The 22,964-nt window shown below is 55.1% G+C and overlaps 1 protein-coding gene across 14 annotated transcripts in view; it reads right to left on the bottom strand.

Moving 5' to 3' along the window:
• Nucleotides 1-22,964, bottom strand: part of LRRC20 (leucine rich repeat containing 20) — a 105,597-nt gene that overhangs the window by 12,567 nt on the left and 70,066 nt on the right. For all 14 annotated transcript variants that reach the window (XM_073878879.1, XM_073878881.1, XM_073878877.1 and 11 more), the window contains one exon: nucleotides 11,886-12,053. In XM_073878879.1, coding sequence (XP_073734980.1) covers nucleotides 11,886-12,053 — 168 coding nt within the window. The remainder of the gene's footprint in view (nucleotides 1-11,885; nucleotides 12,054-22,964) is intronic.

Genomic DNA, 22,964 nt, shown 5'->3' with positions numbered 1-22,964 from the left:
GGGAGCTGGAAGCCCCCTCCTGATAGAGAGACCATCTGGGGGAAGGGGATGGGGCAGAGACCCCATCCTTAACCTCGGATCTGCCATTTACAGTCACGCCACCTCAGGCAAGCCCCTCAACTTCCCTGAACCCCCACCTCTCATCTTTCAAATGGTCCTCTGCCTCCTGAGGTCACAGGGGTTATCATGGGGGGGGGACCATCATATACACTCCAAGGAGGATGGGGTTACCAAGCTGTGGAGGGTGTGGTGGGCACCCCAGTGAGAGGACAGAAGGCACAGAGTGCTTTAAGAATCCGTGACCGTGGCAGCGCTCATGGGAGCTAGACGGCAGCTGCCCTGGTGTGGGCACCCAGCATAAGGTGGGTGCAGATTCGCTCTGTTGTACAGCTGAAACTCATGTAGCATGGTGTGTCAATGGTACTCAGAAAAAAAAGAGACTCCATTAATGAACCTAGACACACTCCCCCCCCCCCCCCCGCCTCCGTTCACTACAAGCTTCTGGGAAAGCAGAAGGAAGGAGGAGAAAAGTCGGTGCTGTGAGCCCCTGCTCCACCTCCATCCTCAGGTTGGCCAGCAAAGGCGGGCTGACGGGCGTCAACTCCCGCACACTCCCCAGGCCAGGCTCCGGAGAGGACTCGTGACAGTCGTCTGCCGAAGGGACGCAGTCTTAGTGGCTCGTCTGGAGACAGCTGAGGAAGGAAATCAAATTGCCTGGCCCTCATCTTCCCAGTCAGATTTCTGGTCTTTGCTCTCCGTGCCTATCCTTCCTCGCTGCTGATGTCCCTGCTCCCCCTGTCCCACAACATCCCCCTCACTTGGGCCCCTGGAAGGCGCCTCCAGAGCCCCCACCCCCACCCCGTCCCCACCCCCAGGCTCTTCCGGGCCTTTTTTAGTGCCTCCAAATGCCCAGAGAATGACGGTTGGGTTGTCAGCTCTCAGTAAGCCTCTGCCACGCCCTTCCTCCGGCTGGCAGAGTGCGCGTGGAGGACCAGAACTGTCTACTCTGCCGTGTGTATGCCAAGGGTCTGCGGGCAGGGATGACAGGACATGCAGACGGAAGAGTACTCACCTCCCCTAAAGGTTCTTCTCCCTGCGCGGGGCTGGGGGGCAGAGGTGAAAATGGCTCCTTTGAAAATCCTTCCCATGCTTGCCAAACAAGGTTGCTAACGCTAACTTTACAAAACTGTCTGCTCAGGTTTAAGACCACTGTCGGAGAACTAAGATTTCCCTGACCATGTGAAAAATAAGAAAAGCCCCTAAGACAACCAGCAGGTAGGAATGAGCTATGTAGCCCCCCCACCCCAACCCCCAGGGAAACCACCTTCTGGGAAACAAAACTTAGGTTGAAGGCAGGAGGCGGGGAGATCTGAGCCAGTGGCGTGCTGGCTCATAGTTCACAATCCACTCCCCGAGGAGGAAAATATCCAATGTGTAGCATCTGCCGATGTTTTGTGGTGCAAATACTCCCACTGTGGCCAATTTCAAGCTACTTAACCTGATTGAGCACCCCCAGGACACCACGGGGGAGCCACGTTGAGTAGCCCATCCCAGCAGGACTGCAGGCTCCTGCATGAAAGGTGCTGGCGCTCAGGCCAACTCCACACTTAAACTAGGATTCTCTGGCATAAACTTGTACTCTGGGAACCGGCGCACTGTTTTATTACCCATATGTTGTCGGTTGCCTTTGGCTTCTAGATCGATCAAGTTCCTTCAGAAAATGCTAGGTAAGCGTGCTGTGCTACAGGGAGGAGAGAGTATTTTGTGGGCACTGGGGCAGCACAGCACCATGATCAGGGTGGGGGACATGCAGGGGACAGTAGGGTCGGTGTAAAATGGGAACTCCGAGGGAAAGATGCAAGTCCCACAGAGCTCACCCCAGCCACCCTTCCAGCCGAGTGTCAGCTGTCATGGCCAGGCCGTGGTTTTCCTCATCCTGATGTAGCTACAGACACACACAGTAGACAGACATGGGGAGGAGGAGGAGGGTTACAGTTTCTTCAGGATAGAATGCAGGTGCTGATGGAAGGTCTGGTCCAGCTCAATGGTTCTATCATGCCTGCACTTTGGACCCAGCTGGGAAGTTTAAAAAATCTTCAAGCCCAAAACCCACCACCAGAGATTCTGATTTAATTGGCACAGAGTGTGGTCTGGACATGAGGGTTTTTAAAAGCTCCCCGGATGATTTGAATGTGTAGCTTAGCTTGAACTCCGCTGGTCTTACCCATGAGGCTTAATGGGAGAATCTGGTGAAAATCCGCACGTAGCACTTGCATCCTGGGACACTGCCCACCTTTCTGCTCTGTGAGAGAGAACTGTCAGGAGTGAGGCTGACAGCCTAAGTGGCCTAGGGAATCCTGCCTCACTACCTTACACCCTTTTCTCCACCCCAAGGGAGTTTCCTTCTGACCAAAATTCTACGTCTCAGCCATGACATTGCTGTGGCTTTCTATCTCCCTACAGCTATGTGCAAAATCTGCTCTCCCTGTACCAAGCACGGTTCTGAATAGCTGGAGTTCTGGGGCAAGACAGTTTGGGCTGGAACCCTGGCTCTGCCTAGGCAGCATGGCCCTGGCCAGGTTACTCAACTTCCCTATGCCTCGGTTTCCTCACCAGGGGAGGACAGTACCTGCCTTACAAGGTTGTCACGAGGATTCAACAAGAGCAAAATGCTTGAAAAATGCTTAGAGAAGATCGGCCATGAAGTAAACGGTCACTGAGTACCAGCTAGTGTCACTGACCGTGCCACAATCCCCGGGAGACAGCGGAACATGCTTTGTTCATCTCTGTCTCCAGCACAGCGCCTGGCACATGGCAAGCTGTTCAATCGAAAAATGACCCCTGGCAAAGGAGTGGACATTTCCAATGCGGCCCTGCAAGCCTCGTTCCCTGAATCAGGCACGTGCAAGGCGGAGCTCTGCGGATGGGAGCAAAGGGGTTGCTCTCCAGCACTCTGGACAGGGCCAGGAGGCTGGCCAGAGGCTGGCTGGCTGGCTGGCTAATGGAGCATGCAAGTGTTTTGTTATTTTAACAAACGTCAAACAACTCCTTTCTTGCTGTTTCCCTGCGGGCTACCAACAGAATGCCAAGAGCATCCTGGATAATTGGAGGTTCCGAGTAATCAAGGCTTTACCACACAGTGGCTGGCACAGATAATGCCATTCCATTTTGGGCAGAGACCCAGTGTGTAAGAGGTCTTTTGCCCAGAGACCCACTTGCTCGGTCCCTGTGGGCAGACACACATGAGCAGGGGACACGAACAGGAGCTCCCCTGCCCCCATGTAGGAGTGGGGGGCATGCCTAACTTGCACTAATTGCTGTTAGAGCCTGTTTGTTTACTCCCAGCCTCTCCCTCACCCTGGCTCCACGGGCGGCCAGTGCCCCCTGCGCTGTGTGGCTGATGATTACCTCCCGAAGCTGCCAGCCAGCTCGAGGGATGCCTGCACCAGCTGCTCGCTGCTCGTGGGCACAGCGTGGTACCCTGTTGTGCTGGATGAGGGCGTGCTGGGAGACAGCAGGAGTCTGCCGTGGCTCTCAGGCAGCCCCCACGGTGAGTGCAAGTCATTGTCCCCTGAGCCCTGTGACAGTGCTTTGGGGAGGGGGCAGAGCAAGGCTCAGACTGCTATCAACTGGCTGGGCTCAAGGACAGCCAAACCCAGTGCCCAGGGAGGGCACTGGCTCCATTTTCCCCAAGATAGGTTTACTGCCCCAGTCCAGACTCAGGAGAAAGTGCCAGGGGTGTGACTTTGTCCTCCCAGACCTTCGAGTCACGTCGAATCCTTGCCCGGCTGACAGGCTACACACAGTGATCACTCCCTCTTCTCAGCTACTAAGTGCCCATCTCAAATCCCCTCTTCACGGAAGCAAGAGAGGTACCAGGAACGACCGACACAGCAGCCTGCTTCAGGGCGTGTATATCTGGTGGGGGTAGGTGAGGTGGGTTTCAAGGGATCTGGGTGGGTGCCACGATTCTGCCAGGGGCTGACCCCTCAGAATCCTCTGGAAGGACAAGTTTGGCAAAACTTTCTTGAGCAGCTGAGCCCTGCCCTGGATGCTGTGGCCCACTAATTAGCCTCTGTCTGACCCTTTAGCTATGGCCCCTGTCTCCTCTGTCCTGGTCCCTGGGTAAATGCAAGAAGAGGCCCAGCAGGTTGGAGGGCAAGGAGTGAGGGAAGAAGCTGAGCGGGCAGCGCTTGGTCAGGACTCCAGGTGGCCGGGTGGCAGGAGGACCAGCAGCTGGTGGGAAGTGACCACAGTGAACCCGGACACCACCTCCAAAGTGGGGAACTGTCCTCCCCACTCTGCAGCAGGGACGAAACAGAGGTGTGCAGAGGGGAGGTGACGAGCTCATGCTAATGATTTAAGTGGGGTTTTGGCCCTGTGCCTTTTCAGCTACAAAACTCTCTGCTTTTGTCATCACCATGGAGGGGCTCCCCTTCTGTCCGGAGTGATGACAGGCAGGCAGGCCCGGGGAAACTCTAAGAAGCCTTCCCTGCTGTGGTTCAAGCTGCCTCCTGGGCCCCTGGGGAAGCTCGGAGGGCAACTGGTGCTGACAGATCAAGGCACCTGCCCTGGAAAGCTGCCGAGACGGAAGTGCCCCCACTATGCCACTGCCTGGTTGGCCAGGAGGCAGGGCCTTGGGTCCAGAAACATTTGTTTTGGCCAAGATTCCCTACTCGCTGCTCCCTTTTCCTATGGAGCGTCGGTGGGTCTGCAGGGTGGGCAGCAAGCCTGACTTCTTAAAGCCCTTGAGGCCTGGACACAACCTCTCCCTGGCCTGGCAATTCGGATCGACTAGGACCAGGGCCTGGCTAAACCCCCAGTGGGACAAGGTGGAGGGGAGGAGCTCAAAAGATACAACCAGCTGATTCCACAAGTGACGTTTGCAGCTCTGGGCACAGGCTGCAGACGGAGCAGCGTGCTGGCACTGGAGGGCACACAGCACACCACTGACTCATCCGTGTGCAGACCAGACCATTCCTCCCCCCCCCCCCCCCCCCCGCCACGCAGCAGAGCCCAGCAGCCTGGTGGGGAAGGGAGAGGAAGGTAAGAGGCCAGCTTCTCGGCTCTGACCTGTCTTAGGGGCCAACAGGCCTCTCACAGCAGGCAGCGAGATACAGGAAGTCTGTCTGCTAACCAGCCTCTTGCAAACCACCAGCTAATGAGGCCTCAGAGCGTACCCTCTCCGGGAGGGCTTTCTCCGCAGCTGCGGGCGCTTTCCAGGGCTGAGGCCAGTGGGCGAAAGCCATCCCTTTGTAACCTGCCAACTTGTTTATGAGTGCCTACAAGACACGTGGCATCCTGTACCTGTCCCTTCAGGCAGCTACCCACACTCTCTTCTCCCATCAGGTGAAGACACATGGGCCTGGACCATCAAAGACCTGGCTGAGAATCCTGCCTCTACCATGTCCTTGTGCAGACTGCTTGACCTCTGCGAGCCTTTCTTCTTGGCTGTCAAGTGGTGATCACGCGTCCTATCCAGAAGAGAGGCTTGAGCGCGTGAAAGGAGATCATTGCAGGACACCTGTGCTAGGCACCCACAGCGATTAGGTTTTAAAAAGTCTGTATTATTTCCACTTCTGCTTGCCCAGGGTTTTCTGTTTAAAAAAACATTTTCTGGGCTCCAATGAAAGAACTAGGGAGACTCCCCTCCCATTCCACCAGAGGGACAAAGGGCTGTGCTGTGGAGAAGGACTGTCTGGCTCACTCCGCCTCCTCCAGGAAGTCCTCGGAGTCCCACCTCTATGCGCACCACTCCCTCAGCACATGGAACTCAGTGCGTCTGCCTCATCGTCACAGAAGTGAGTTCTGAGAGCAACCAGAGCCTGCAGAACCTCTCACTATAGGGCAGATTGGTAGAGCACCCAAAGTGAAACAAACCACATTCCCTCTGCCCCTGTGACTCTAATCAATTTATTCTGTGGCACAGCATGAGGCTGGAACAGCCATGCGACAGTCAGGGGAGGGCGATCCTGAGGCCCTGGCAGGCATCTGTGCCCCCAGGCCAGGAGGACAGCAGAGGCTGCATTCTGGAGGATCTCTTCTCTTGCTGGAGGCCAGGGTGAAGCTGCAGCTCCCTGGAAGGTTCTGCCCTCCCCTGCCTGCCAGAGAAGGGAGAGGATGCTGTGACCCAGGGCCCAGGCCCCAGGCCCCCTGTGAAACACTGGGCCAGGACAGCGGTGCAGGTGACCCCCTGGCCAGCCATGTTCCCTCCGAGTCCCCACAGTGTCCCCACTCCCATCCTTGTGTTGCAGGGACAAGGGTCCTATCCTTGGGGAAACCTGACATGTGAGGGCAGGTGCCAGGGCCCAGATAAACCACAACAGAAGACTGAAGCCCCAGGGGTAGGGTGGAGTACAGATTCTCAATCAGCACACTGCTGCCCCCTCCTCGGTCACTTGTTAGAAATTGTAGGTTCCTGGGCCCAGTGACAGAGATTCTGAGAGAGGACTTGGGAGACTTCCTCTCCAGCCAGCACTCCGCGGGGACTGGGGTGTGGGAGCACAGCATCCCAGCCGGTGGCCCAGAGATAGCACCTGGTGCTTTCGGGAAAGGCCCCCCGACCAGCACTTCCCAGGCTGCGGTGTGCACAGAAATCACCTGGGGATCTTGCTCAGGTGCAGATTCTGACCCTGGAACACAGAGGCAGAGCCTGGGGCTCTGCTTTTCTAACAAGCTCCCAGGTGATGCCCACACTGCGGGTCGGTGGATGACGCTTTCAGAAGCCTTGGCAGGGGCTTCAGCATGCAGCCATATCACGGGCGGGGGGGAGGGGCTTGTTAAAAGAAATCGCCTCCTACCTCCCAATTTCTGACTGAGGAAGTCTGGGGAAGGGCCTGAGAATGTGCATTTCTGTCTTTCTTCTTCTTCTTCCTTTTTTTTAAATAGACTCCACACCCAGTGTGGAGCCCTGAACTCACGACCCTGAGATCAAGACCTGAGCTGAGATCAAGAGTCAGCCACTTAACTGACTGAGCCACCCCACCACCCCGGCGCCCTGTGAGAATATGCGTTTCTAACAAGTTCTCAGGCGCTGCTGCTGAGATCCCCACTTGAAGAAATATGAGCTTCCACAGTAAGAAGTGAAACAGCACGGCGCAGGATCAAGTACATACAGCCTAAAGCATCTCTATAGGATACACTCTGCTTTTTCAGAGTGCTATTGCTCTATTAAATTCTTAGCAAGAGCTTGTTTTCCTATGATCTCTGGCTCTCTCTGGAACACTGGGAAAAGCCCCAGTGAGTTGAGGGTCATGGAAAATTAATTCTAGATTAACTGAAAGAGCCCCCTGCTTAGCAAAATGAAGTCTCCGAAGTACTTGATTTTCTCCTCACCCCCACATATTCCAGGAGTCTGGTGAAATGCTACACGGGATCGAGTTCTAATGCGAACTTCATGTGGCTTCTGCCTCCACCTCCCAGTCACAGACGGCAGCTGCTGGGATGAGACCTGGCTTCTGGAATTTTCCGCAAGACAGGTGACCCATCATGTCCTCTTGTCAGACTAAATGTCACTTCCTCTGAAGCCCCTCCCAGGCTCTCCTGGGAGCCCTACCTCACAAGGACACCATGGCCTACCAGGACTGTCCTGGTGGCTTGTCCCCAGGACCCAGGAAGCCTCCCAGCCAGATGGGGGCATCGGCTGCTGCGTGTACCAGGGGACCAGCTGGTGGAGGGGCGAGGCCCCTTGATCTACACTGTTTTACATTCACCTAAACCTGGCCCAGACCTGCAGACTCGGGTCGGGGGTGGGGTTGGCCACAGGCAGAGAAAATGGTAAGACACAGGGAAGGACTTTCAGACTGAGCGTGCAGGCCGTTCGGGCAGGGATAAACAGTCAGGGACACTGACCTGGTCATCTACCTCACTCCACAGTCAGGTGGGTGGCGAGCTCTTCCCCTCGGCCGAGGCCTCGCTGCCCGTCCTCACTCCACCCCCACCAGTCACCAGGAGGATGCAGAAGGTGGTGACCATGATGGACAGAGACACGGATGGAGAAGAGAGGAGGGAAGAACGTATTGTGTGGCTGGCAGTGTGCGCTGCGGGGGACACGCAGTGAGGCTGGCCGAGAACAGACCCCACATCTCTGCAGGGCATCTCAAGGGAGCGGCTTTTGATATTTCTTCATTGTGACCCACAGTAAGAATTACGTTCTTACATCACAACCCAGTACATAGATCTGTGCGTGTAGGTAAAACTGAAATGAAAGTCACAAAGCAATGTTACCACACTAGAGGGGACACACTCCCTCACCCGCTTGCCTCAACCTTCGCATCTGACTTCATGACTCACCAGTGGGGCACCGCCGGCAACCAGACACAGTCTGCCCTCCTGTGTGTCAAGTCATTTCAGAGGGCCTCTGGGCCTTATGAACTCCTGCTTCGCTCGGGGCTCCAAGCAGCCGAGCACCTGCGGTAGGGCAGACGCCATGCTCGGGGCTGGGTGGAGGCAGGGAGCAAGGTGGCTCCCGCGATGAGAACAGGGAGACGGTTGCGCACACAGACCAGAGGACTGTCTGTACCAGCTGCAGCCATGGGGCCACCAGCGCTACCTAGATGCATGACCTGAGTGAGGGTAGTCAACTCCCGGTGAGCCCCAAGGACCGGCACCAGCACCGGCTGGTGATTGGTACCAGAAAGCAGACGCAAGCGTCCCTGTGTCTCCCAGGCTACACACCCTAGTGAGGCCCCCTCCCCTCTCCCCTCCATGAACTGGAGCCCCCATTCTGGCCCAGAGTGGAGGAAGATGGGGTAGCAGCACTATTGAGAAAGCAGAAGAGAATGGAGTTGCTTGGGCCTCTTCCCAGGATGCTGCAAGCCTCCTGGTCTCCCTGGGGCCAGGCTGGAGGCATCCTTCGGGGCAGTCCCTTCAGACTGAGTCTCCTTCTGATGCATGTGGGGGCTTGCTTCAGAGCTGCCTGTTTTCTTTCCGCTGAACCACAGCTTTAAGGCAACTCATGCATCTCAGATTTATTTCTCGGGAAAAAAAATGTTTCCAACACCTTCTGTGGGCTCTGAAGGGGAAAAAGAAGCCACTCTTAAGGCATCCTAAGCTCCTACTACAATTTTCCCAATGAGATCCTGCAGGAGATGAGCTACAGCTGGGACAAGGGCAAAGCTATTTCCATAATGAAGGACGGTGCAGCCCTCACCCTCTATGCTGTGATCATGGCCCCCTCCATGCAGCCAGGCCAGGAAGGCGGGCACCGGGTCTGCCATGGCTTTGGGAGTTAGAAGCAATCCGAGTAATGAGCATGGATCAGGGAGAGGCAGAGAATGGAAGCGAGGAGACCCCAGCAAGGGAACAGGATACGCCTCTCTCCATGGGGGGCGTGTGGGAGAATGGCCAAGGCCTCCTGCAGCGGAGTGTGGAGCGGGCCCTGGGAGCAGTCAAGCGCCTCCGGGAGCCTCTGCTGCACAGGGCCAGTCCCCAGCATCTCCACGTCCCCCGTGCCTGGCCAGGCTGGCCTGCACCTCTGCTACAGGTGGACCTGGCGGGAAATAGCCCAGGATTTGACATGTCTCTTTCACCCGTCCAGCTGTAGACAGGCACCTGGCCACAAAGGTGAGGGGAAATCTCTTAGAGCCTAGGTTTCTACGTCTACCAGATGGGCCGTGGGACTGTGCCTGAGCCTTCCTGGTAAACTGTAAGAGGCTCCCACATGTAGTCATTACCTCACTCTACAGAAAGGAAGAGATATCTATAAAGAGAATGAGTCAAAACAGCCCATCTTTGTTGTGGGAACTGTTGCTGCTAAGGGATGTCGTCGGCCTTGTGGGAGGGGGAGGATTGTGGCATCTGTCCCACCTGTGTGCCCCGCTTCCTACAGCAGCCAGCACAGGGGCCCACGCGCCCTGCTCCTTTGCTTGGGGCCCAGCTCCCTTCTGGGCTGGGGGTGGGGGAGAACCTCGGTTTAAAAGCTGAGAAGAGGGCGCCTGGGTGGCTCAGTTGGTTAAGCGACTGCCTTCGGCTCAGGTCATGATCCTGGAGTCCCGGGATCGAGTCCCGCATCGGGCTCCCTGCTCAGCAGGGAGTCTGCTTCTCCCTCTGACCCTCCCCTCTCTCGTATGCTCTCTCTCTCTCTCATTCTCGCTCTCTCAAATAAATAAATAAAATCTTTAAAAAAAATAAAAATAAAAGCTGAGAAGAGGGGCGCCTGGGTGGCTCAGTCGTTAAGAATCTGCCTTCGGCTCAGGTCATGATCCCAGGCTCCTGGGATCGAGCCCCGCATCGAGCCCCGCATCGGGCTCTGTGCTCCGCGCTCCGCGGGAAGCCTGCTTCTCCCTCTCCCACTCCCCCTGCTTGTGTTCCTTCTCTTGCTGTGTCTCTCTCTGTGTCAAATAAATAAATAAAATCTTTTAAAAGCTGAGAAGAAGCTGGGGCTCAGAGGGGTGACATGGGTCTTCTAAGGCTGCCGTTGGGAAGTGGGGAGGCCAATGGCCAGTGCTTGTCCCCACCCGCCTGCCTGCAGCTACAGTCCCAGCTCTGGGCTCAGCATCGGCTTGCTGTGGCCCCTGCTTGGGAACTGCCGCATTCAAAGAAGCAGCAGAAGGAAGTGGAGGCACGGGAGGAAAGGCTCAGCAAGGAAGGCCTGGCCGAGAATGAAGGGCTCAGGGCCAGACCCCGGACAGTGACGGCAGCGCAGGAGGGAGGGCCTCATGGTGGAAAGGCACTTCTGCGCATGCTCCTTCCAGCTAAAGACAGCACAAGGGCTCAAGGGACGGGGGGCCAACTCAGGGGCAAGGCGCTCAGGGATCCTGGGCTTGGGAGGGAAAAGACCAAACCAGGCCCACCCACGGGGCCTTCCCAGAGGCCACACAAGGAACCTCCTCCTAGGCATAGGGCCGAGTCTGAGAGTCACATATACTCGTCCTGGCACCTCTGCCATCTCCCTGTGTGACCTGATGCGCGCTCGTGACTCCTCTGAGCCTCAGTTTACTCCTCTCTAACAGAATGGATCGCAAACCTCAGAGGTTACCTGGTCCCGCGCCCCCTCAGCCAGGGCCAGCGCACAGATGGGACACTCGGCGCCCCCTGCGGGTGAAAGCAGCCGTCCAACCCAGCCCCAGGCGACAGGTACTCTCCATCCAGCTCCAAGCCGCTGGAGAGCTCTTGCTTTTAGTCAAATGGCATAAAGGCTGTGAAAGCAATTACAACCCTAACAGCAGCACTGAAGGGGGTTGTTACTAACACTGTCAACATCAGAGACGACTGAGACAGCACCGAACGGGGTTTGAAGACGGGCTGCGGAGGGAGCCAAGGCGGCTGGGGGAGGAAGCCGAGGAGGAGGTGCACAGAGGGGCCCTGGGGGTGCTGCCTCTGTCTGGGGAGATCAGTCAGCAGCAGGGGAGGGTGCTCAGGTGGAAATGCCTCAGAAGGAGGGCCACTCTCAGGGCCTGCCTTTTGCAGAAGGCGGAAGGCACTCTGAGCCCGGGACGGGAGACCCTCGGGTTCCCGGAGGGAGCGTGTATGTGCACTGGAAAGCTAGGAGACACTGCTCTGAATACGGCTGCCTAGTGGCCTCAGGGGACTGTACATGGATATAGGGTCCCAGCTGGAGAGTCTGGGAGGCAGCCTTCTGGGACCGAGACAGAGCTTGTAGGCCCACGCGGCGTGCTGGGTCAGGGCAAGCCGTGAGGAAGCCAAGGCCTTCGACCTGCCAGGTGAAAGCAGCTGTCCAACCCAGCCCCAGCAGGCGGCAGGGCCTCAGAACGCTTCCCTTTCCAGGCTCAGTGCCCTGTGCTCAGGTGTCTCAGACCAGAAAGCTCACCCTTACCCTCACGTCTGTGAAGGTCCGACCCCAGAGCCCCATGTCCCCCTCAGAGGGAGGAGCTGCAGACAGAGACAGTGGGAGGTGCAGGGACCACATGGCCGGGGCTGCTCACCCACGATGTCGTTCTCCTCCAGGTTGATGGTCTCTAGTGCTGGCAGGGTGGTGAGCTGCTCGGGGAAGTCACGGAACTGGTTCCGGGAGAGGTCGATGGCCTTGAGGTGCTGCAGGGTGCTGACCTCATTGGGGAGGCGGTGCAAGAAGTTCCCTTCCAGGTGGAGCTCTGTATGTGTGGGAGGAAGAGAAAGAGGGGGTGAAAGGGGGCAACCTACAGATCACAGGGACAGTGGCACCTGGGCCAGGAAGGCAGCGAGGGAACCCCCGCCACAGGCAGCCCCCCGCCCCTTCCAGGGGCTCACTCCATGTGTAGGCAGGAGGAGCGCCTGCCCTGCCCTGTCAGCTGGGCTCCCTGCTTTGGGCTCTGGAACGGAAGGCTTTCCTGACAGAAGCCTGGCCTAGACAAAGGGTCAGGACGGGCCAGCTCTTCCCTCAGACGAGGCACCAACTCTGGGTCTCAATAGGATAGGCCAGGGTGCGCAGGCCCTAGGTGCCCCATACCCACAGCCCAGCGGAGGGACACCACTTTCTAGTACCCCCCCTGCTCAAGGAGCCGCCAGGGGCAGCCAAGTTCCTTCTGTGTCACGTGACCCCGCTCCTCTGCTCAGCCACAGCTGCCCCGATGGGTGTGGGCTCCCGCCCTATGGCAGGCAGGCGGCTGCTGGGAAAGTTGAGCAGCAACAGAGCCCAGGTGAGAAGGTGAGCTGGGCCGGCGGGAGTCCCTCTGCTGGGTGTGGTGGAAGCCGGAGAAGCTGAAATGCTGTGTTCCACAGAGAGGAGAGGGGGGGAGCCCCAGGGGGCCATGGGCAGGGAGAGGGATGGGGTGCAGAAACCAAGAGTCAATGGGGAGGTAGGGTAATGCAGGGCTAGAAGAGTGGGGGATCTGGGGCCCCCACTGCCCGGTTCAAGCCCCAGCTATGCTGCCTGAAAGTTGTTCCCTCAGTCACTGAACCACGTTCCATCGTAGTTTCCTCATGTGCAGGCGGGGACTAATACTACTACCACCTGCCTCATAGTGTTTGCTGTTGGAGCAGTCCCTCTGTCAGCGTGGGTAAGGCACGTAGCGTGGCGCCCGGCACACGGGGAGCATTCATACATGCTGCTGTCCCGACCACAGCACGGCGCTCAGTGAAGACCAGCGGTGTTGCCAAGCGCTCAGCATGTGGCTGGCACACAGTAAGTGCTCTCTAAATGCTGGGGAAGAGCCTAAGGAAGCAGAGGAAGCCTGCTGGCAGCAGGAGAACGGGGGAGACAGAGAAGCAGAATCACCACGAGCCCGCGGTAAAGAGGCTGGACCAGCAGAGGCCTTGGTCCCCACTGTGCTCCCAGCCCCCGTCCGCATGGGACCTTGCCGTCAGCCCCTCTTTTGTTACCTGATTCAGGCACACCGTGACCTTGTCTGGCCTCAAGGAAACTGAGGCCCAGAAACGCCAAGGGACCTGAACAATGACCTCCACTCTTCTCCCCGGGGCCAGCTTCACGGGCCTGTGACCCATGCAGTCATATGGGGTCCTAGGCTCAGAAGCTTGAGAGATTGAATGTTCTATGCTGCCATTCTGAAAGTCTTAATTTTATCCTGGAATCTGTGTTTGATAAATAGGGCTGGAGTCATGGAGAGTCAGGTCTCCCCCTGCCTCCCCAGGACATGTTCTCAGCAGCATGCTCTCTTGCCCCTGACACTCCCAAGACAGGCTGGCCTCCCTGCTCTTCACCCCTGCGCTGCAGCTGTGGCAGCTCTCCATCCCGGTAGGGGCCTGGGCATGAGCATCAGGGGGGCACACGTGCCCATGGCGTCCCTGGTGGAGCAGGGTGCCAGCAGCAACCCCCCGCCCCCTGGTGCTCCCTGCTCCTGGGCTGGTATCACCGAAGTATGTCTAGTGGGTGGCAGCTGGGGGCCGAGGCTAGGCAGGAGGAAGCCTCTTGTCCACCTCGACCCAGGTTCAAGCGCATCCTGGGGTAGAGGTTTAAAGATCTTTGAGGGATGCCTGGGTGGCTCAGTCAGTTAAGCACCCAACTCTTGATTTCAGCCCAGGTCATGACCTTGGGGTTATGGGATCAAGCCCCATGTCGGGCTCTGTGCTCAGCGGGGAGCCTGCTTGAGGTTCTCTCCCTCTCTCTCTGCCCTTCCCTCCCCGCTCACGCATGCTCTCTCTCTCTCAAATAAACAAATAAATCTTAAAAAAAAAAAAGATCCTTGCGATGCTGCCTGCCCCTCCCTAGATCCCATCTCTGGCCAGGGCAGAGTGTGGAGGTCCCGCACGCTGTGGGAGCTGTCAGGCCTGAAGGTTCATGGGTGTGTGCCCTGCATCGTGGGGATAGGGAGACCCTAGGCACTTATGAGAGGCTGCCCTTCCTCCCTCCCTCCATCTCCAAACTTTGCGAGTCTGGCTTGAATTTGTCCTGGCCCACTCAAGGCACCCTCTAGAAATGGGACACAAAATACAAATTGTGTAATTTCTTAATACATACAAGTTAAATGCTCTGATACCTGCATCTCAAACTGGCATTGCAAGTATAAAGATGAAAGGTAAAATTCATGCTAATAATTTAAAGTGTTCATTTCTCCTTACTCAGACGGACCTTCAGTAGCAAAGGAAAAGTACCAGGACACCCTGAGAGTGACCTCAGGGAAAAGGAAAATGCTTATGTACCTTTAATGGCACCGTTCTCCTGCTTTTTGAATGAGGATCCTGCATTTTCATTTTGCACTGGGCCCCACCGATTATGTGGCTGGCCCTGCCCCTCCCTCTGTGCTCCACCCTCCTTCCTCGGACCCTCCAGGACACAGAGCTGTGGGAGATGAGCTGCTCTCAGGTGCCAATGGCCCCTCCCAGGGTTTGGCAGTGAAGGCAGAGCCCTGGACGCTGCCCCCGTGCGCTCTCTGTACCCACACACCTGCGTACCGGCCATACCCAGGCCCCTGCTCCGCCATGCTGGGGCTCAGGCGGACAGGAACTGTATCTGATTCATCTTTGTTCCCTCCATCCAGCCCTCTGAGGGGCACCTTGTGGTCACTCAGCAAATACTGGATGAATGACTCTTCCCAACCCCCACCCAGGGGGCAAACAGACAATGCGGGGGGCCTGGCTGGCTGCCTCTCATCTTCCCACCTTCAGGGACATCCTGAACCAAAGCTCCAACAGCAGAACCACAGCTCACCCCCCACAAACCCAGGACCCCCCCAGCAGCCAGTTCTTAGATGGCCACGCCTTAAACCAGAAAACATCCCTATCCAGACCACGCTTATAATGTCACCGTGTTGGAAGGGAAGCTGGAGAGCGTCCAGCGCTTCCCAGGCTTGCCTGTGCCAGAAACTGCAAGCATGCTGCTGCCTCAGGGTCTTTGCACCTGTAGTTCTCTCTTTCTAGAATGCTCTTAACCAGTATATTTGCAGTGTGCGTCCTTGTCAAACGTCACTGTATCTAAACTAGGGTCCTCTACCATTGGTTTCTGCCCCCTCCCCTCCCCTGCAGTCCTTCCCTCCCCACAGCATCCATCGTCACCTAACACGCTGACCTGTTGGTGCACTGGCTGTTTCCCCCATGACAGCAGGAGATGCATGACACTGGGGCTTTGCTCCACTATGGAAAGGTGCCCACGGCACGGCGCCCGGTCCACGTGGAGGACTCCGTGTTAGACAAGTGTGCAAATGAATAAACAAAGGAATCGGAGCATCACCCTCACAATTTTGCCAAACTTCTGTTCCACGATACGCTGTTTCTCCTTAAATTGAGTCATTCTTTTTTATTACATGAAAATGGGAAAAGTTATTACTCTCCGTAAGAATAATGTTATTCAATTCTCGCTGGCCGCTGCTGCCGGTTGAGGAACCTGGGCGCCAGGCACATTTACACCAGCGGAGCGGGGTGTGGAGGGTAGGGGGTGGCTGCCTCCCACAGGCTCCCAGAAGCCACTTGCCTGGAACCGGACATTTGTTCTCAGAGCAGAATTGGCCCAATTTCCCTGGCTGTTCGGTTCCTGTTTGGTGCATTTCCCTGAGCCCTCATTTTCTGAGAATGTGCCTGCCACACTGTGTGATCTGGCAGCCGCTGCAACCCCAAATCCCCAGTTCACAGGCCATCTGCCGGTGATGAAGAGGGCAGTTTTGAGGGCACAGCGCCATTTGCTGAGCTCGGTGGCAGGTGCCAGTCGGGGTTATAATGGGGAGGTGGCAGATGTCAACTGTCCCCAGGTTTGTTTTCATTCCCATGGTCAGGAATGCCAACTCTAGGAAGGCCTCCTCACACCTGGGCGCTGGATCCTCCCCTCCTGGAACCTGCCGCATTCCCCCAGCAGATCTCGCCTGCTGGGTCACACAGATGAGATTGGGGTATGGCCCCACATAGACAGGGGAGGCCATATGGTATGGGTGTAACCAAGCCAAGCTCTGGGGTCTGGTGTTTGTGGGTTCAGAGTCAGACTCTGTCACTTCCTGACTACGTGACCTTGGGCAAATTTTGTATCTTTGCCTCAGTTTCTTCATCTGTAAGATGAAGACAGTACGAGATTCTTCCATAAGACTGCTGTGAATTTAAGTGAATTAATACACAGAAAAGGCTGTGAACATGCTAGGCACACAGTAAGCACTGTGTAACTACGTGAGATAGACAGATGGACAGACAGACAGATTTGGCAAATAATGCCAGGCACCCAGTGAAAGCAGGAATCCAGTTAGCAAGGAGTTACCTGCTAGGCTTGTATTTCTAACCACCCAAACTTGGGCTTAGAAGAGAATGCTCTTTGCCTATAGCCATAGTGAACACAAGACCGTCCTCTGCTGCTTCGGATAGGCTCACAGAGTCCTGAGGCCTTTGGGGTGCAGGTGTCTGCGGCACCGAGCAGTGGGGAGCTGAGAAGCACGGCCCAACATCACTGCTGCACAGCACGTGAGCTTGCAGGGATCCCACCATCTGTTGGCCCTGTCCCTTGACACCCCAGCTCAGGGGTGACCGGGGTAACTGCTGCAGGGGTGGAGAAGAGAATCTCCCCTTTCTTGGTTTTGTTATCCTCAATTTTTGACATGTTCTGAATTGCTATTAAAAAAAAAAAAAAAGAGCCTTTTATGAAACCATTTCAGGCCTGAGTCTAATGACAGCCCCAAAGTGGCTTCGAACCGTGAAAAGCATCCCCACTGCAGACTGCTTCTGAGAGCCTTTTAGGAGCTTGCCTCCACAGGCAGCTAGAATAGTCAGGGCCAATGGGGCCATGAAAGCTGATAGGAGGGTGGTCCCTGGGGGGCTCAATGGCCTGACAGAGCACTCTGTCCCCAGCATTCTGCTCCTACTGTAGGGGCCCCGAGGAAGCAGCCCTGACTGGCAGGAGCCTCCCCTGCCTGCTATCTCTGCTGCTCAGGGCTGGTGGAGACAGACCATCTAGTTTGGGAAAGTGGGCTGCAGAAGGCTCTGCCCAGTGCCCTGGACACAAACCCTGAGGGTCATGGCCAGTCTAGCAAGCCCTCAGCATCTTTCACCCCCACTCAGGGTAGCAACTTTGACATCATTCCTGAGGCTGGCTTAGGGGCCACGACATCCTTGAACAGAGATACCCAGAATGACCAGAGGGGCTCTCTTGCCTGCACCTCAAACAGGCTCGCAGGGTGATGGGCACTCGCTGCTTACATCCAGGTTGGGGGGAATCGTGCTGAGGATGGACAGTGGGTACGTATGCGGTCCGGCTCCAAAGTCTCATAGATGGAGCCCAGGCCGAAGAGGCAGTCCTCCTCCACTGGGGGTAACCAGGTACTGCTGGGCCAGGGAGAGAGGGCAGGAGCCAATGGGAAACCAGGCAGAGCTGGCCATGTGAGGTGTGAGAACACCAGGCAAGCAGGTGGGCAATGTTGGCAGGGCCCAGTGAAGAGGACGGCGACGCTCTGGGAAAGGTCCACGAAAGGTGTTAGAATCAGTCGGAGTTGAGCTCCGAGGAAAAAGGCTGAAGCCAAGTTACCAAACTAAGACCCAAGGCCAGACTAGAAGCCCCTTGAGGGCCAGGACCAGTGAGGTTCATCCTCGTAACCTGGGTGCCCAGCACAAGGCCTGAGACAGAGAGGGTGCTCCGGAAAGACTTGACAAATAAGGAACGAGGGTGCCATAGGCTGCCATGACCACAAATATCCCCAATTCTTCCCACTGCTCCCAGCCTGGCACAGGGCTAACCCCGAATCATGGTGCGTGTGAATGTGAGCAATCCATCTGTAATTTGATAGGAATGAGTGCTGCCCTTTCCAGAATGGGGTCCAACCAAATGGAGTCAAAACAGAAAGTCACGAGGGTCAAAAGAGCTTAGGAAGAAGAGCCCGCTGTTCAGAGTGGTTCTTGAGCAAACCTTTCCGGAGGCAGGAATGCCTTGTTGGGCTTGTACTTTTTAATTAACCATGCTGGGTGACAGAGCGGTCTTGGCCTTCTGATAACCTAGGCCCTCAACATGCAGGGACTTGACATTATGTAAAGCTTGGAAGAGTTAAGTCTTTCACGGGTGTGTCAGGCTCTGAGCCTCTCCACTCTCAGAGCCATCATTCTCTGCATTCAACTCTGCTTACCAAGTCCTTTGCCCACCCTTTTGGAGGCAGTCCATGGGGGTTTTGGAGCTAGACAGATCCAGTGTCAGATTTTAGCTGCCCCACTCCCAAGCCGTGTGATGTTGAGTAAATCACCAAACCTCTCCGAGTCATTTCTTTCATCTCTAAAAGAAAAGAGATGAAGGGCGCCTGGGTGGCTCAGTAGGTTAAGCAGCTGCCTTCGGCTTGGGTTGTGATCCCCGGGTCCTGGGATCGAGCCCCAATGTCCGGCTCCCTGCTCAGTGGAGAGCCTGCTTCTCCCTCTCTCTCTGCCTGCCGCTGTGCCTACTTGTGCTTTCTCTCTCTGTGTCAAATAAATAAAATCTTTAAAAAAAAAATAAAAGAGATGATAAAACTCACCTCTGAGGTGCTAGGAAAATTGAAGGAGATGATACGTGTACAGCGCCTGGCATACAGTAGCTGCTCAATACACATTTAACTCTGTCCTTGCCTAAGGTGTAGGAAAGAGAAAGGACATAAATCATTTTACGGTCCAGAACACCCAGACCATAGAAGCGTGGTGGCCCGCTGCCCAGGGTGACCGGGAACTGGAGAGAGCAGGCGTTGGATGAGGGGCAGGTCTTTGCATCCACTGTTCCGTAGGTCCAGGGCCGGCTCAAGAAACATGTACTGAGCATTCCGAGCAGAGCAGGGAGGCTTCCTGTCCCGCCCCTCCCCCAGCCTGAAGAGAAGGGGCGGTGATTCTGCAAAAGCCTCTGGATGATGTTCACACTAAGAGCATGCGAGGGAAGGAGATACGCAGAGCCCTTGAGTCATAGCGGGGGCGAGATAGAGACGTAGAGAAAAGCCGCTGAACAGCAGGAAAGAGACTTGGCAGGACACACTGAGCATTTATTAAAACAACATCAGTTAGATGAAAAGCTTTCCCACTCCCTGGCTCTGGAGAGGCCCCCGGCTGATCCCAGCACATCTCCTCAGCAGAGTGCGGCTCGCATTGCTCTTCCATCCTGAGCCTGTGCCAGCCAAGCTTCCTGCTTCCCGTGGAAGTGTCGTCAGCCTTCCTGGGACTCTGCTCCCCCCTGGCTCTACCCAGCCCTGGCCCCATCTTGGTGTCTGGATGCCTCCCCCTTCCCTGAGGAAAGGGGGTGGTCTTCCATTTCCCCCTTCCCTTATCTGTGAATCTCAAGGAACACGGGGAGCATCTGTACATAGACCCTGTCTGCGCCATCATGATGCTAAGACAAGTCACGGTCCAGCCCTCAATCATCACCGAGGGCGGCAGGTAGCCTAGCACTGGGAGAAGCTGATACCTGTCACAGAAACCAAATGCTATCCCAACTGTAACTACAACATTTTGTTGTTTCAGCCACTGAGATCTGGGATTATTTGTTCCTGATGTGAAGCTGGCCCTTCCTGACTGATACAGTTTGCTGAACTTGAGATGCATTTTCTGCTTACAAAAGCGGTGTGTGCTCATGGTAAAAATATAGACATCACAAAAACATGGAGCAGAGGAAAATGAAAATCCCATGTATTTCCACCCCTAGAGAGTACTGGAGTTGTTTGCTATTCATTCTTCCATATTTTTTTTATGTATATACTAACGGATGGATGGATAGATTTTTTGTTGTTGTTGTTAAACAAAAATGCAGGGGCACCTGAGGCTCTTGGTTTTGACTCTGACTCAGGTCGTGATCTCCTGGGAGATGGAGCCCCATGTCAGCAGGGAGTCTGCCTCTCTTCCCCTTCTGTCTTCCCCCCACCCGAAATCAATCAATCTTTTTTTTAAAAAAATGCAATCATAGACTATACACTCTTTTGAGATTGGCCTTTCTCACTCAACAGAGCTTAGGCAGCGCTCCAGGTCATTGCTTAGTGCATCCTCTGGAGATCTCGGCACTAAAGAAACTTGTGGAAACACAATCAGCCTGGCCCCAGCCTCCTGCTCCCCAGGGAAGGCTGCTCTCTCAAGTCTGGCCTTCCTTTAGCGGCAGGATCTGAGGAAAGGCTCAGCTGTGAAGAGGAGGGGCTGGATCTGCCTGAACGGTAGCCTCTCTCACAGCTCAGAAGCTTTTCTGAAAAGCACGAGGCAACGAGGGAGTGAGAGAGTCGAGGGAGGCAGACCCAGCTGGGCTGGACAGGCAGACAGGTTTGCACCCTTGGCGGTCAGGTCCTTAACGGCATTCTCATCAAAGGGGCTGCACTGAAGCTGGGACAGATGGGGAGGCATTCCATTGCTGAGCTTCCGAGGGGTCCCAGAGGTGCTCTGGTGAGGCAGTGTCAGCCCCCTCGGGTGAATCAGGCCCCCGCTGCCTTGGCTAAGAATTGAGGTGCAAGGCTGGAGTAGGGGAGGGATTTTAGGAAAGAGCTCTTGTGCTGGACACCAAAAGTTCAGCTCACGGAGTCTGGGGCTGATAAAGTCTAACAGCTAACAGCTCTTGAGCACTGCTATATTCTAGATGCTTGTTCTCAGGGTTTCCCTGCAATGAGCACATTCATTTTCTCATAACCTACGAGCCCCAGTTTGCAGAGAGAGAAAATAATGTGTCCAAGGTCAAACCTCAACCTCTCCCCCAGATATTTGACTTTCCTCCCCCAACTCCCAAACCGGGCTATGAACCCCAGCCAGACTCCCCAAGAGAAGTGGGCCACTCGGGTACCCCTCTTTTTCCAGCACTGCTTCCCTAACCCTACAGTCCCTGTTCTCAGAGTAGAGATTCAGCAATTCCCTGCTTCTGACCTGGTTCTAGTCCAATTCCTCCTGTGTCCGTGGGTGCCCCCTCCATGTGGCTGGCCCCCTGGGAAGGTCTCCCCTGCCGTATACAGCAGGGCAGAGAGGACACCCTGACAGAGGGCTGGGAGTGGCAGACGTGCTGCCCAATACAGAGGATTTGTTAAGCACCCCCTAGACGCTCAGCCCGGCACTTGAACATGAAATGGATACTCTTTGAAAAGTAAAAGCACTCCATCAATGGAATTCTTTCTGTTAGGGAGGTATGAGACCCATGAGACTTAATTCTTGGATTTTGGAGCCTTTGCTGGAAACAAAATTGAAAGAGAAAATTAAGGCAGGAATCGAAAGGGAAAATAAAAGAGAACGTGGGTGCAGGCAGGACGCGTGACTTACGGGAAAGTCACCGAGATACAGGGACACCAGAACAGCCCACACTCCCTCACTCGACCCCCACTCACTGGGCACCTGCCGTGGGGTTTGCTGCTGCGTGACCGTGGGGAGGGCGCGGGGAACACCAGCGTCTCCCCTTAACCAGCTCACACACACGGGGTTGGGGGCGTGTGGGGGAAGACAAATAAGACTGTTTCAGACGGCTGGGAAGGCGCTTCAGATCAGAGTGACAAACGAGAAGGAAAGAGCCCAAGGGCAAAGCTATCGGGAAATCACAGGTACAAGGCCCCAAAGCAGGGAAGATTTGACACATCCGAGGAACAGAGAAGGGGGCAGTGTGCTGGGAGAGGGGACAGAAAGAAGAGTCGTGGTGGAGGTGGGGCTGGAACCAGGTTAGGCAGGGCCTCGGAGACCTTGCCAAGACAGTGCGTTTACTCTCCGTGAGATGGGAAGCCAGGGGAAGCATTTCGAGAATAAGTGTGCACATTGTGTGTTGATTTTGTATCCCTGCGAACTTGCTGAACTCGTTGATGGGCTCTAGGAGGGTTTGGTTTTTGTTTTTGTTTTTGTTTTTGTAGATTCCTTGGGAGTTTTCTATGCAGACAATCATGTCGTGTGCAAATAGTGGCAGGTTTTTTTTTTTTTTAAGATTTTATTTATTTATTTGAGAGAGAGTGCACAAGTAAGGGGAAGGGGCAGAGGGAGAGGGAGAAGCAGGCTTCTCACTGAGCAGGGAGCCCCATGTGGGGCTCAGTCCCAGGACCCCAAGATCATGACCTGAGCTGCAGGCCACACTTAACCGGCTGAGCTACCCAGATGCCCCAAATTGGGGCAGTTTTATTTCTTCATTTCCAATATATATGCCTTTCTTTCTTTTTCTTGTCTTGCTGCAGTAGTTAAAACTTTCAGGATGAGGGCAGACATCCTTGCCTTGTTCTCAAATTTACAGAGAAAATATTTCATCATTAAGTCTGATATTAGCTATAGGATTTTTATAGATGTTCTTTAGCAACTTGAGGCACTTTCCCTGTATTCCTAGTTGGTCAAATACTTTATCTTTGTCAACAGATAGGATCATATGATTCTTTCTCTTTAGCCTTTGATATGATAGAAAACACTGATTTTTCAAACGCTTTTCAAATGACACATCTGGAAAAACTAATAAATCCCACTTGCACATCTGGAATAATTACTAAATCCCACTTGGTCATGGCATTTAATTCTTTTTACACTTTGCTGTATTCGATCACTAATGTTTTGCTGAAAATTCTTGTGTCTTACTTCATGAGAGACACTGGCCAATAATTTTCTTTTTGTACCATCTTTATCTAAATTTGAGATCAAACCACTGCCGGCTTCATGGCATGGGTTGGAGAGTATGCCCTTCTCTTCTCTTTTCTGGAAGAGACTATGTAAAATTGATGCTAATTCCTGTTTAA

The sequence above is a fragment of the Callorhinus ursinus genome, unplaced genomic scaffold (genome assembly GCF_003265705.2).
Source record: "Callorhinus ursinus isolate GAN/ISIS: 27379988/994484 unplaced genomic scaffold, GSC_fseal_2.0 scaffold31, whole genome shotgun sequence".
NCBI lineage: Eukaryota > Metazoa > Chordata > Mammalia > Carnivora > Otariidae > Callorhinus > Callorhinus ursinus.
Note: the sequence above shows the minus strand (reverse complement) of the source record. Positions and strands in the feature narration are given on the sequence as shown.